The 13,706-nt window shown below is 43.7% G+C and overlaps 1 protein-coding gene across 1 annotated transcript in view; it reads left to right on the top strand.

Moving 5' to 3' along the window:
- Window positions 1-4,198: 4,198 nt before the first annotated feature.
- Window positions 4,199-13,706, top strand: part of LOC147623016 (26S proteasome regulatory subunit 4 homolog A-like) — a 54,607-nt gene continuing 45,099 nt past the window's right edge. The window contains exon 1 of the mRNA XM_086821031.1: window positions 4,199-4,743. Within this exon, the coding sequence (XP_086677157.1) occupies window positions 4,267-4,743 (477 nt within the window). The 5' untranslated portion in view covers window positions 4,199-4,266. The remainder of the gene's footprint in view (window positions 4,744-13,706) is intronic.

The raw sequence follows: 13,706 nt of genomic DNA, 5'->3' as shown, positions 1-13,706 counted from the left end.
ATGCATAAAAAACATCAAAGCATGGTGCCTTACGCACCTTAGCAACATGGAAGAAGTCTACATAAGCCGTTTCCAATCCATCTAGCCACTGGAACTACGGGTGCGCCCAAGTGCTCAACACAACGACTCCTACTCATATAGGGGGCCTTACAAAATAGAGCACATCTACCATCTGCAACACGAGGGTGGAGCATTGAACAAATGCTTTTCCAACACCATCAGGGCCAGGTGAGGGTCTAGTACTTGCTCCCACTAAGGATATGGTAGTCAGTCTTGCTCCAATTTAATTTGCAAGTCCAAGTGTAAATAATACTAGGAGTGCTATTGGGGCCATTAAAACCACATGAGAGTCTGTAACGTAATCTCTATAGTACTTGACCAAAGAGGTCTTGGGTGAGTATATTTGTAATATTGTCGACCTGCTAACATTGTGAGCCAGCTTAAAGCTAAGTTTCTCCCACATTTGATCGGTGCATAATTGAAATACAAAAGTATAGTCACACTCTTGCCCACTACACATAAATCTTCAATAAATCCTTGAAACATATGATTAGGTAATTATGATGGCTTGTATATATGTTCATCAAGGATTACTCTCTAGGTGAGGGGGGACTATTCACCTTAGTGCTTAAAAGGTGGTAATGCTTTCGATTAGTATCATAGATTAGGTTTAAGTAAGCTAAGGTTAAAATCTTGATTAGGATATGATTTTGGAATTAGGAAACTAGATTACGTAGAAGATGTGTGTGTGTGTGTGTGTGTGAGAGAGAGAGAGAGAGAGAGAGAGAGAGAGAGAGAACTTTGGTGCATCTTTTAAGTGAGAAGGGAACGAGATGGACATATTAAAGTTGTCTCTTTTTGTGGGATTCTCAAACTGCACTCAAGTACTAATCCACTTGCAATCTACTCTAGTAAAACCCACTCAAATATCCGGTACCTGTGTTCCTCAACCTGGTTGGAAACATCTCATCATAAACAAGGCTCTTTTTGGAGCCTTTGAGTAGCCAGTAAAGTATCATTGAAGTGTCACCCCCTCAGCTTAGTTCTAGAGAAAGTGATGGCTACCATATTCACCAATGGTAGGATTTGCACCATGAACCACATAGCTGAGCAATGGTTGAATAACCTTCTACAAAATTATTATGTGGGGTAGTGCCAATAACACCATAACATCCTCTTACATTGAAGAAGGTGGAAGAAAATAAAGTTATAAAACCTCTTACATCCTCTTACATAGAAGAAGATGGAAGAAAATAAAGTTATAAAACCTCTTACATCCTCTTACATAGAAGAAGATGGAAGAAAATAAAACCTAAGCCTACAAATACTAAAGGTAAAGTCTTTTTCACACAATCACTTGCAATGCCAATAGCACCATAACATCCTCTTATGTAGAAAAAGGTGGAAGAATAACATAAAGTCTCTTTTTCACACAATCACTCGCATAACAACTGGTCCACATGTAGCACATATCATTGTTAAAACCTTCATCCATTAAAATTTAGTAATAGGAAATCGTTATGTTGTGCATTGAATCTATCTTATATATAAAGTTGCCTATGTGCCACCTCTAGTTATCTTTCTCTGCAAGTATGTTTCTTCTCTCTCTCTCTCTCTCTCTCTCTCTCTCTCTCTCTCTCTCTCTCACACACACACACACACACACACACACACACACACACACACACACACACACACAATAGCAAGCAACACTCTCTCTTGTGCATACTACCCTCCCAACCTTCCTTCGAAAATAATAGGTACAGGCCTTTGATGAAAATCTTTTAATTGTTTAGATCATTTTCTAGATATTTTATCTTTTTGTAAATATATATTTTCTGGTCTTTTTTCTAGATATTTTTTGTCTTTTTGTCTTTTTGCCCAAGGTGCTCAACCTTCACTTGCCTCATCGCCTCTACGCACTTCTCCTACATGCCTCCTCCTAAGGATAGGAAGATCTTGCTACATGCCTCTCTTCTCCCTTTTCTGCTGACCCTGTTGTAGCGCAGATCAGGGTATCTGAGCTATCCTACGACCGCGCTCCTCCCCTCTTCTTGGTAGAGTATCCCACTTACAAGTGTCTTGGTAGAGTATCCCACTTACAAGTGTCCTGGTGTGCTGGCAGCTGAATTCCCCTTTTTGTTCCTGGTGAAGCTAGCTTAGTTCTCCAAATGAGGCTACAAGTTGTGCATCGTCAAGCCCTTGGACTGCCCCCCTTCACCTCCACCTACTGCTTAGAGCTTTGTAGTGAGGAGGATATTGACGGTGGCCTAGAGCAAAGACACCAAACATGCGTTGTGAAAGCTTTGCCTGTGGACACCGAATGAGAAGATAATGAATGTATTTTTACTATAGATAAGGACTCTAATCACAACTATGCTCGATAACCATGGTCGCGAGAAAAAGATGCATTGCCTGTACCCGACGAGAACGTGTGTAGAACATGCTGATTGCTGCACAACAATATCCCATAAGTTAGGCACAGCCTAACTTGTCTACATCTAACCCCCCATGGAGAAGGCTCAGATGATAGCACACTACAAAGACTGAATCAACTCAGCTCCACTAATTCTGTAGGGTGAGATCTTGGAAAATAGACCCCTAGGGGTTGCACATCTGAAGCTTTGATTGAGGCTTGTATCTTGCTGGGATATCACTTATCTTGGGGTGAATCTTCTTTTGTTTTAGAGGATGATAGATGGGATTTGATGTGTAGTCTGCTGAATGGTAACTCTTATGCTGATGTGGTTAAGGCTGACTGTGGGCATGGAAAGAAGTTTATGTAAAGTTTTCTTTTTCCTTTTATAATATATATATTATTGGTCCCAAAAAAAAGAACATGCCGATTGTTAAAATAAAAAGCTTGGAAGGTCAGAGAACTAGGGAGTAACAGTGGTGGCTTGATCTAAGAGTGACGTGTCGCGCATGCGGGTGAGTAGTGGGTCAGTGGCGTTCTTAATCTGCTCGTGCAAGTGCATGCCCCTAGTACATCGATGGGTGGTTGACTACTCGGGCCTTGCATGGCAGAGCCTTGTAGTGGATGGCATCAAGGTGAGGAGGAGGGAGGACTGGGATCCAGAGGTTGAGGAAGAGATGAAGCGCCGAGGGGAGGACATCGAGGCGGAGTGTTCCAAGAGAAAATGCATGCCGCGGACTGGTTGAATGAGAGACTCTGTAATCAGGTGAAAAATAAGGTATGTCTAAAGCTTAACCAAGATTTTGTCAGAAGCCAAATAGTTTTCGATGTGCAGTGTATTTCTCTTCTACCTCCTTCGAAGGGTGAATTAGGTAGATGGATCGAGGAGAGCATTCTGCATGACTATTCTATTTCTAAGATCTTTTACTTGGGGAAAGGCTTTTTCAATGTGCTATTTATTAAAGGCCAATTAGTCTCTGAATTATTTGCTAAAGGGCCTTTGTTCTTTGGGAAACATCTGGTGCACGTCTTTCCCTTTGATCCATTATTCGATGTCAATAAAAGTCTGCAGAATGCTTGCCCTGTTTAGGTAGAAGTAGTAGGGCTTCCCCCCTGGCTTAGGCCTGTGCTGCGTGACATAGCCCAATCCCTAGGTTCTGTGTTATATGTCCCTAGTGATGAGGTCGGAGGGAGGCAGGGTAAGAGTGTGTGCATCACTTGGAATTCATCCATTGAAACCCCAAAATCAATAGAAGTTGATCTAGGTCAACTGGGCACTTTGGAATTAGGCCTTAAATTTGGAGCTTTCCTTGGTGCATGTTTTTGGTGTGGTGCATTTGGGCATATTGCCAAAGACTGTCTTGAATTGGTTTCTACTAGGGAAGAGGCAAAAGAGGACAATCTGGGAGGATGTGACAAGGAGAAAACCCTCCCTGAAAATCAGAAGAAGGATGAAAAAGGGAAGGAAATAGTCGGGAAAAATATGGTGGAAGGGGGTTGGGCTAAAGTTAAAGGTAAACCTAGTGTTAGACAGGCTAAGGTGATTGTATGACAGCTTTTGAACAGCTACAGGTAATATAAATAATTATTATTGATCCAAAAAAATAAATAAAAAGTTTAGTATTTTTTCATTTTTATGGTGCAACCTTACACATTTCAGCTGATTAATTAATACAAGGCAAAAAAACGTTTTGGGTATGGTTACTTATTTACTTGAAAGGCACGCTAATTAGAAAAGTCATCAAAAAGTTTTTGTAATAAAATCTGCATAGCTAGTCTTTTTTACGAACAAGAAACTTGTGAAATGAGTTTCACATAACTCCTTTCAAGACGAGAGTAGCTAAGCGAGCATGGGGCAGGCGCACTCAGGAGGGGGGCCGAGGGGGCAACCAGGGGATAGGAAGCCAGCCGAGGACAAGAAGGAGAAGAAGTATGAGCCGGCGGCGCCGCCCACAAGGGTGGGTCGGAAGCAGCGGAAGCAGAAGGGCTCGGAGGCGGCTGCCCGCCTGCCTGTGGTGACCCCGGCCTCCAAGTGCAAGCTCAGGCTCCTCAAGCTGGAGCGGATCAAGGACTACCTCCTCATGGAAGAGGAGTTTGTGACCAACCAGGAGCGTCTCAAGCCCCAGGAGGATAAAAACGAAGAGGACCGCTCCAAGGTGGACAACCTTCGTGGCTCCCCCATGAGCGTGGGTAGCCTCGAAGAGATCATCGATGAGAACCATGCCATTGTCTCCTCTTCTGTTGGCCCTGAGTACTACGTCAACATCCTCTCTTTTGTGGATAAAGACCAGCTCGAGCCCGGATGTGCCATCCTTATGCATAACAAGGTACGATGCCCTAAGATGCCCTTGTCTCTCTTGTGAGCCATGCCTAGCTCCGGCATAGAGTTATTTGGCACGGTTTAATACGGTTTACTGTAGAGTACAGGATGTGCACACACAGTTTACTGTGTGCGCACATAAAGTTTAAGCAGAAGGATCTTACCTTATGCATACAAACATGTGTGTGTGTGTGTGTGTGTGTGTGTGTGTGTGTGTGTGTGTTCTCATGTGTGTATGTATAAGGTAAGATTATGTTTCTAAAAATTTGATTGTATGAGTTTATCTGTATAGGTTATGCAGGACATATTGTTTGTAAGCTAGGGTAGACTTCCTGTACTCGATGTGATATGTATCCATGTATCTTTGCATGTGTATGCACAATGTAATGTGTAAGTTTGTTTTTCATCTATGTGTGTGCACTTGTATGCATATGTATCATGCCCACGTTTGTTTGTTAAGTAAGGATAAATTGTTCTGGGAGTACAAGATGGCATACACTTGTAATGTATATTATTGGCATCTATGCTATAAGTAGTGCCACATGTGAACATGGGCTAACCAAGGGCACTTTTCTCCCTTTGAGTTTTTCCCCTTGGACATCTGGTGTGAAAGGACATCACTGTTATTGTATTTTGATATTATGGAGTCAACACTCCAGCTCCACACATTCTATGCTATCCCTCTTTGTGTGAGCATCAATCAACATCTTCTCAGTGTGTTCTTGCTACTGTTGATTCTGTGTGTGTGTCTTTGCCTGTAGAACCCTAACCCTAATAGTGGTATCAGAGCAAGGTTTCCCCCTCTTGCACGCTTAGTTTCTGTTTGGCAATCCTAGTCTGTTTGGCTTATGTGTCACCGCTCGCTCAGCTCCTTGTTACCCGTTTTAGCCTCCATTTTGGGGGGCACTAGTGTCGAGGGCTCCACCACCACTCGACGACGCTCTCACCACGGTGGGCGGCACACCTGGCTGAGCTCAGCCACACTTGTGGTTGATGTGGTAGTCATTGGATTTGCGCAAAACCGTCCGGCATTGGGCAGCATTTGCTTTTGTCGTTGACTCTGTTTGACAGCCAACATCCAGCCGTTGCATTTCGATCGTTGTCGCTATTCCGTCTTTCGGCCAGTCCCCTTTGCGCTGTTGCCGTTAGCAACTCGTTGCAGGAGCCTTTCGACCACCAATAGCAACTCGTCACTGTCAGCTGCAACTCATTGTCGACGCTTGCAACTCGTGTCGTTTGCCGCCTCTTCATTTGCAGCTGTAGCTTGCCTTCGATCAACCCAGCTGTTTGTAAATTGTGCCGTATGCTGGTCAGACTTGCATCAACCCGTCTGCTGGTTAGAGACTCCATAAAGTCACTTGCTCGTGACATTTGCCGGCTTTTACTTAGCAAACCCTACAAAATCAAGGTTCTGGCCAGGTAATCGATTTTGGTTCAAATCATGGGACTTTTGTGAATTTCTTGCTTCATTGCAAAAATTAGCTGCAGGTAGCAGTGCATGGCAACATTTGGGTTCAGGATTCTGAGAAAATTTGGGGGTTTTTCAAAAATTTATGCTTAATTGCACAATTGCAGTTGCAGAACACAGAGAAATTTGGGGCTTTCCTAAAATCAGTGCATAATTGCACAATTAAAGGTCATTGGTACACAGATTTTTGGGCCTTTTGTGAATTATGTGCAATTGACACATAAATCAGTCCATTGGTGCTCAGAAATTTGGGGATTTTCAGCATTGCAATTATCTGCAGTCTTGTATTCGGGGCAAATTATTTGCACAGGACTTTGTGGTTGCCTGGCATTGCACTCCGGTGTGTTTGGGACTTTTCTTCTAGGTGCTTTTTACAGCATATTTGGTTGCATGTGTTTGCATATCTCTTGGTAAAGAGATTTCAACAAATGGCTGGAAATACGATCGATATATTCGGGGTTTTGTCCCCAAGAGGACAAATTGGATGGTAGTAATTATTCCCTTTGGAGTTTCATGGTCCAAAATCTTCTTGTGGCCAAAGGATTATGGGGTTATGTGTCAGGTGAAGATGTACACCTTGTTGACATGGCACCTAACAAGCCTGGCCGTGGTGCACTCCAAGCTGCAGTACCCACTTCTTCATAGGAGTAGAAGAGATGCAAGCTAGTCTTGTGTGCGTGTAGCACACGGTAGATACACACTGTGCACATAACATACTTCCCTTCCTCTAAGAGCTCACTAAAAAGCCAGGGTAATCTCTCTGAAGAATAGTCAATGTCTCCCATGTAGCGTCCTCCTCAACACGATCCTTCCACTTGATCTTGTATTCCGTGGTAAGCGTATTACGTAATCTTCTTTTACGAAATCCAAGAATCTTTTCAAGTTCGTGTGGAATAAATGTCATGTCCTCGACATCTATGATTTCTTGAGGAGTAACTAACTGGTCTATTCCACCCAGTACTTCCTTAAGTCTACTGACATGAAATACAGGATGAACTTTCACATGAGAAGGCAAATCCAATTCATATGCAACTGAACCAATCCGTCGTGTAATACGAAATGGTCCACAGTATCTAGGGGATAATTTCGGAGACCTGTCTGGAAAGTCTCGGAATCTTTCGGAACTCGCAAATACACCATCGTTCCTTCAGAGAACTCTCTTGAGCACTTCTAATAGATTCCTTCGCAACTTGTAACATTTCTTGCATATCTTGCAAAAAATTACGTGCTGCATCATGCTGAAGTCTTGAGAATCCCACTGTAACAGGTGATCTAGGTTGAAAACCATACATAAGCATGAAAGGACTAAAACCTGTACTCGTATGCTTAGTAGTGTTATATGCAAATTCTAACACAGGAAGATAATCCTTCCATGAACTCTGTCTTTTGGATACATATGCTTGAAGCATATCCTCCAAAATGTGATTCACTCTTTCAGTCTGGCCATCAGATTGAGGATGATGTGAGGAACTCAAATTCAAAGTTGTTTCTAACTTCTCAAAAACAAGTTTCCAAAAATCACACGTAAACTTAGAGTCCCTATCACTGACTATGTCCTGTGGTAACCCGTACAGTCTAAACAATTGCTTGATAAACTGCCTTGCTAATTGAGTAGCTGTAATGGTCTTTCGGGTCGGTAAAAATCTAGCCATTTTTGTCAAGCGATCTACCACAACCCAAATAGAATCGTGGCCTTGATGTGTTCTTGGCAATCCGGTAATAAAATCCATGGAAATACTTTTCCATTTATTACCTGGGATTTGCAAAGGATGCAACAACTCAGCCTGTCTAAAGCGTTCAGCTTTATTTGCTTGACAAACTTGACACTTTAGAACATAATCTTTTACATATCCTTTCATCTTTGGCCAATAAAAAGTGTGTTTCACTAACGACAATGTCCTGTGTATCCCAGGGTGTCCAGCAGAAGGGGCGTCGTGACACTCCTTAAGAATCTTGGACCTAATGTCCGGGATCTGTGGTACACAAATTTTGTCATTACGGAATAGTAAACCAGTCCAAATCATCCACTGGCCTCCTACAGCCTGAATGGTAGGCTGCTTAGTCATCGAGTCTTGGTCAATCAATGAGCTCCCGTCCAAATCATCCACTGAGCAGCCTGAATGGTAGGTTGCTCAGTCATCGAGTCTTGGTCAATCAATGAGCTCCCGTGCTGGATCTTCTGCCAAAATGGACCAAAATAACTATCAGTCCTGCAAAGCTCTCTTAATGACTGAAATAAGTCAGTAGAAATCTCGGTGAACAACAAAGTATTCACCTCTCTAATTTGACTAAGCGCATCTGCAACACTATTCATGGACCCTTTTCTATAACGAATCTCAAAATCAAAATCTTGCATTAATTCAGTCCATTGAGCTTTCCTTCCTCTCAAATCGTCCGCATCACATACTTGATTGATTGATGATCAGTCAATACCACAAACTTGGAGCCATATAAATAATGTCTCCAAACCTTGAGAGCGTGAATCACAGCAAAAAGTTCCTTCTCAAGGGTTGGCCAACGAGATTGAGTGTCGTCTAGCTTTTTACTTTCAAAAGCAACAGGTCTACCATCTTGAAATAGAGCAGCCCCGATGGCATAGTCACTGGCATCAGTTTCAAGAACATAAGGCCGACTAGGATCGGGTAATGCTAAGATAAGTGCTTCCTTGACTTTATCTTTCAAAAGTTTGAAGGCCATATCCATCGTTATTCCAAGTGATAGATTGATTTGACTTACGTCCACGACCTTTCAACAAGTCGGTCATCGGTAGTGTGAGCTGAGAGTACTCCCGCACAGATTTCCGAAGAAAAACAACAAAACCGAGAAAAGAACGAAGTTGTTTCACTGATCGCGGTATAGGTCAGTCCAGAACCTTCTGAACTCAGTCATAGTCAATGCTCAATCCATCTTTAGTGATCTTGTGTTCCAAGTAAATAATATCTGTCATGAAAAACTCACATTTACTTAATTTAGCATATAGTCGATTCTGTCTTAAAATAGTTAAGACAATCATGAGGTGTCTAACGTGATCCTCAAGAGTACGACTATATCAAAATATCATCCAGGAACACAGCCACAAATTTTCACAAATGTTCACGAAAAAGATCATTCATTATTTGCTGGAAAGTGACTGGAGCATTGGTTAATCCAAAAGGTAATACGAGAAACTCGTAATGGCCATACCTAGTCCGAAAGGCGGTTCTTTCGACATGCCTTTCATGAAGACGTATCTGGTGATAGTGAGTACGTAAATCTATCTTCGTGAAATATTTCGCTTCTGCTGACCGGTCAATCAGGTCATCTGATCTAGGGAGAGGATAACGGTTCTTAATTGTCAGCTTGTTCAATCTCTTGTAATCTATACACATTCTCCAGGTGTTGTCCTTCTTTCTCTTAAGCAACACAGGTGCACCCCAAGGTGATTTACTTGGACGGATTTGGCCCATTCTCAAATAATCTTCGAGTTGTTTAGCCAACTCATCTTCCTCAGCTTGGCTCATCTTGTAAGGTGGAATACTGACAGGGTGAGCACCAGGGATCAGGTCAATACGATGATCTATTGCCCTTTCAGGTGGTAAGCCCGATGGCAGTTCCTTAGGAAATACATCTTGAAACGAATCAAGTATCTTCTGTAATTCTTTGCTTTCAAATACACTTAATTCATTGACATCCATAGAAGGTATGAGAAATGAAGAAAGAGGAATCAATACACAATGGAAAGAAGTATACAAAGAAGAATCCATTATATTGCCAAAATCAACTGTATTTACAAGAGGTCCCTGAGAGGGATGTATACAATCACCTAAGATACTATACTGGGTGTTCCTATGTTCAAAAGAAAAAATATGACTAGACCAATCTATCTGGACTTGAAGAGTCTTAAACCACTCAATCCCTAATAACAAGTCTACATGTTCTAGGTGCATAATATAGCATTCCAGAGTATCTTTGTAGTCCTGAATCCGGATTGGTAGCATCTCCACCTTTCGATCCCATACTTGTCGACCCGCAGGTAGGCGTACCTCATAGGTATGATCGCTGGGCGTTGTATCAAGACCCAATTTTTGCACAAGTTTGTAGTTATCAAAGTTGTGTGAGCTGCCAGGGTCTAGAAGAATGTGGATTCTATGGCCACATAAACTCGGAGAAGATCATGCAAGCCAAAAACTTTAGAGTTGAACAGACAATCAGAACATGTACTAGGGCAAGAAAGTACAGTAACTGACGTACGTGTCAAAGACAACTGGTTAGCTGTCTTTGGCTTGGGTCCCGCGTTGGTCTTTGCACCCTTTTGCTTCGGGCACTCGTTACGCATGTGTCCTTTTTCTTTGTAGATGAAGCAACGTCCCTCCTTCTTGAGCTTCAAAGCCTTAAGGAGACGTTTCTTCTGCGCTAGTGTCGAAGTTGAATTCTTTGAAGGTTGGTCCGAAGACTTTCCTTCAGTCGTGCTTGTTGAACTCATGCCGAAGTCTTTGGTGGTTGAGGACAAAGGAGACCATGGTGTTGGCCTCCTCAATGAGCGGGTGATCCATGGTAATGCCCCGATGTCCTTGAGGAGGTTGTTTAGGCAATGAGCCATACAAAAGGACACCGTGACATGTCCATACATACCTTGGAGAATAGCTCCCGCCGCCCTATTGGAAGGCTCCCCATCCGCAACAAAGCCCACTACATGCTCGGGGCCAACGATCTCCATGGTGGTAGCCCACTCCGCCGCAAGCACATCCGCGCTCTTCCCAGTGCCGGATGCATCATGAGATGAGATGAAGTACATCTCTCCGCGGGAATATGCAACCATGCCGTGAATACTCCTCTTGCGGGTGTCACTCCATCCATCCACAATGAGGGAGACTCCGTTCCTCTCCCATTGCCGCTTTGTGTTGTTGGCCGCTTGCTCTACAATGCGCTTCTCCTTCTCGAGCAATGTAGTGCGCAAGCTCTCGGATGAGGGGGGCGTATAGGTTGAGCCATACTCCCCAATCTTCTTAACCATGACCTTGAAGTATTCCGACCTATTCAAGAAAGTAATTTACTAATGAGAAGGGGACTAGGATGATGAAAACATGAATGATGAATTGGCAATGATTGATTGCACTTACCTAGCCGCTTGAAAGGCAATGTGGTCGTGGAAGAAGAAGCGGGCCACCGCCATATCCACCTCCTCCTTCAACTTGGGGTTCCAATTCTCCCCAAGTGTAGATTGTCGCCGTGGGCCACGTAATGATTGAGAGGCCGTGGAGATGGAGGGTGCCGGCGTCGTGGATGGAGTAACATTCCGACTTGATGGTGAAGGTGATGGTGTGCATGATCCCGATCCACCACATGACTCCATTGTAGAGGCTTGAGTTTCTCTCCCCACCGTCGCGGGATCCACGACCACTCGTGGTGTCCTTGTCGCTTCGACCGCTTCGTAGACGCTAAGCTTGTCAAGAAGTTCCCGTCTCTTCTCAGGCGTGACATTCGTGCAAAACCTCACCTCATGCCCACTCTCATGCAAGAGGTGGGCTCGCACTTTAACGGTGCCACCCATTCGCCGGTACGGGCAAAGCTTGCGTACCCATGGCCGAGAACCGCCTCCATGAGCGGATGGGGTGTAGTTAACCTCCTCCCACCATGTCCATCCCGTTGTCCTTCGACGAGAAGCCCCGGCACGTGAGGAGGATGCCATGGTTGAAGATGGCTTGACTCTTGAGCCTTGAGGAATGTGAGAGAGAGAGAGAGAGAGAGAGAGAGAGAGAGAGAGAGAGAGAGGCCTAGTGGCTAGAGCCTAGAGGCTTGGAATTTGGAAGACTCAAGAGGCTTAAAGTTGAGGGAGAGGTGAGAGAGAGAGAAAGAAAGAAAGAAAGATTTTATTAACGTCTTCCAAAAGACCGAACTCGGCCTATGAGACAAATCGGAGTACCTGTATGGGGTATCCTCTGTCATCCCAACAAAATGAAAAAGTACTGAACAAAAAAGCTGAATCTGGGTGTGCAGGGGATGAAGCTCTACTTCAAGGCCTTGGACTGTTAGGGTTAGGGTTTGGAGGTGCTGCAAACACAGGCGTGGAGAAGCAGAGAGAGAACACGACTCCTTGTGTGTATTCAGATAATGAAGTGAAGTACAATAGCCACATAATAAAGTGACCTAAAAAGATGTGTGTTCACATGTCCGGCCATAAAATGTGCCGGGTGGACCAAAACACTTATAAACGTTAATACATACAAATCATTCATAAACAAGGGTGGCAGTCAGCTACAAACAGCATCACAACCTTGATCTGCAAGGCTCAGCTAAGCACAAAAGGCTAAGCGCAATACAGGGTCGGCAGCACAACAAGGCCATCAGCAGATATTTTGCCTTCAGATTCATCGCCCAATGAGGCTTAGCATCACAGAACCGGCTTAATCACACTTAAGATAGTAATCATTAAGCTACCACAAAGCATCCAAGCAATTAGAATTATCACAATACAAATGTCAAGCTCACAGAAGGTGTGTTAAGCTCACAAGCAGTCGTGTGTTAAGCTCTTGCATTAAACCCTAATCTTTGCACGACGTCATACACCATGCCTCGAAAGAAATCAGGTTGGTGGCCCTCGCCCAGCTTCTATAGAAGCACGCAACGATGGATCAATCGTAGGAGGCATCGGGGGTGTCATTGCGGAAGGAATGGGTTTTCGAATCCCCCGATCCAGCCTACATGGGTTAGCCAACTGCCCAACCACTGTATTGGTGGGATTCCTTTAAAAACATTTGGTTATCTTTATAAGTGTAACTAAGCTAATCTGGGGGGAAAAAATCTCCACTAACTGAAGTAAAAAGTGCCCCAGTAATCTACTGATGATCACTAGCACTCCTCTTGTCACGTGCACACCATTCAGGTGTACAGTGACATGGCATCATTTTAGCATCATTAGCATCATCAGGAGTCATCAGGTATTTTACTGGCATTGATGCAATTTTATAGGCATTTTACAGGCATTTATGGGGCAGCCGACAGCAGTTGTGGACATGGCATCTGGCCGACAGCACTTATGCTGGCCGACCAGCAGCATGTTTGCATATATATACAGGCGCCTCTCCACTCAGCCAACCAAGCTCATCATAGCAGCATTCAGCCCAGTGTGCTCCAACGCATATCCTCTAGGAAGCTTTGGGAGCAGCATTTCCAGCCAACGCATCATCATCAGCATCATCTTCAGCAAACGCATCATCATCAGTTCAGTTCAGCCCATCAGATCTGCAAACGCATCTGCGTTTCATCATCAGGTCAGCATAACATCTGTTCCAAAGCCTCCCTTCAGCGTTTCCTTCCCAGGAGACAAGGGAAAGATAGTGGACAGCAGTTCATTCAGCATATTCAGCATATAGGCAGCATATTCAGCAGTATAGATCCATTTGGATCTCATTGTAACCGCATTCATCATCTAATATAGCTGCATTGCATTGACACATATTTGTCTATCTCTTGAACATCATTAAGTGCAGTTTAGTTAGACTAAGGTTGTGATTTACTACGGT

This window comes from Cibotium barometz, chromosome 27, assembly GCF_041138505.1.
Source record: "Cibotium barometz isolate CiBa-2024 chromosome 27, ASM4113850v1, whole genome shotgun sequence".
NCBI lineage: Eukaryota > Viridiplantae > Streptophyta > Polypodiopsida > Cyatheales > Cibotiaceae > Cibotium > Cibotium barometz.
Note: the sequence above shows the minus strand (reverse complement) of the source record. Positions and strands in the feature narration are given on the sequence as shown.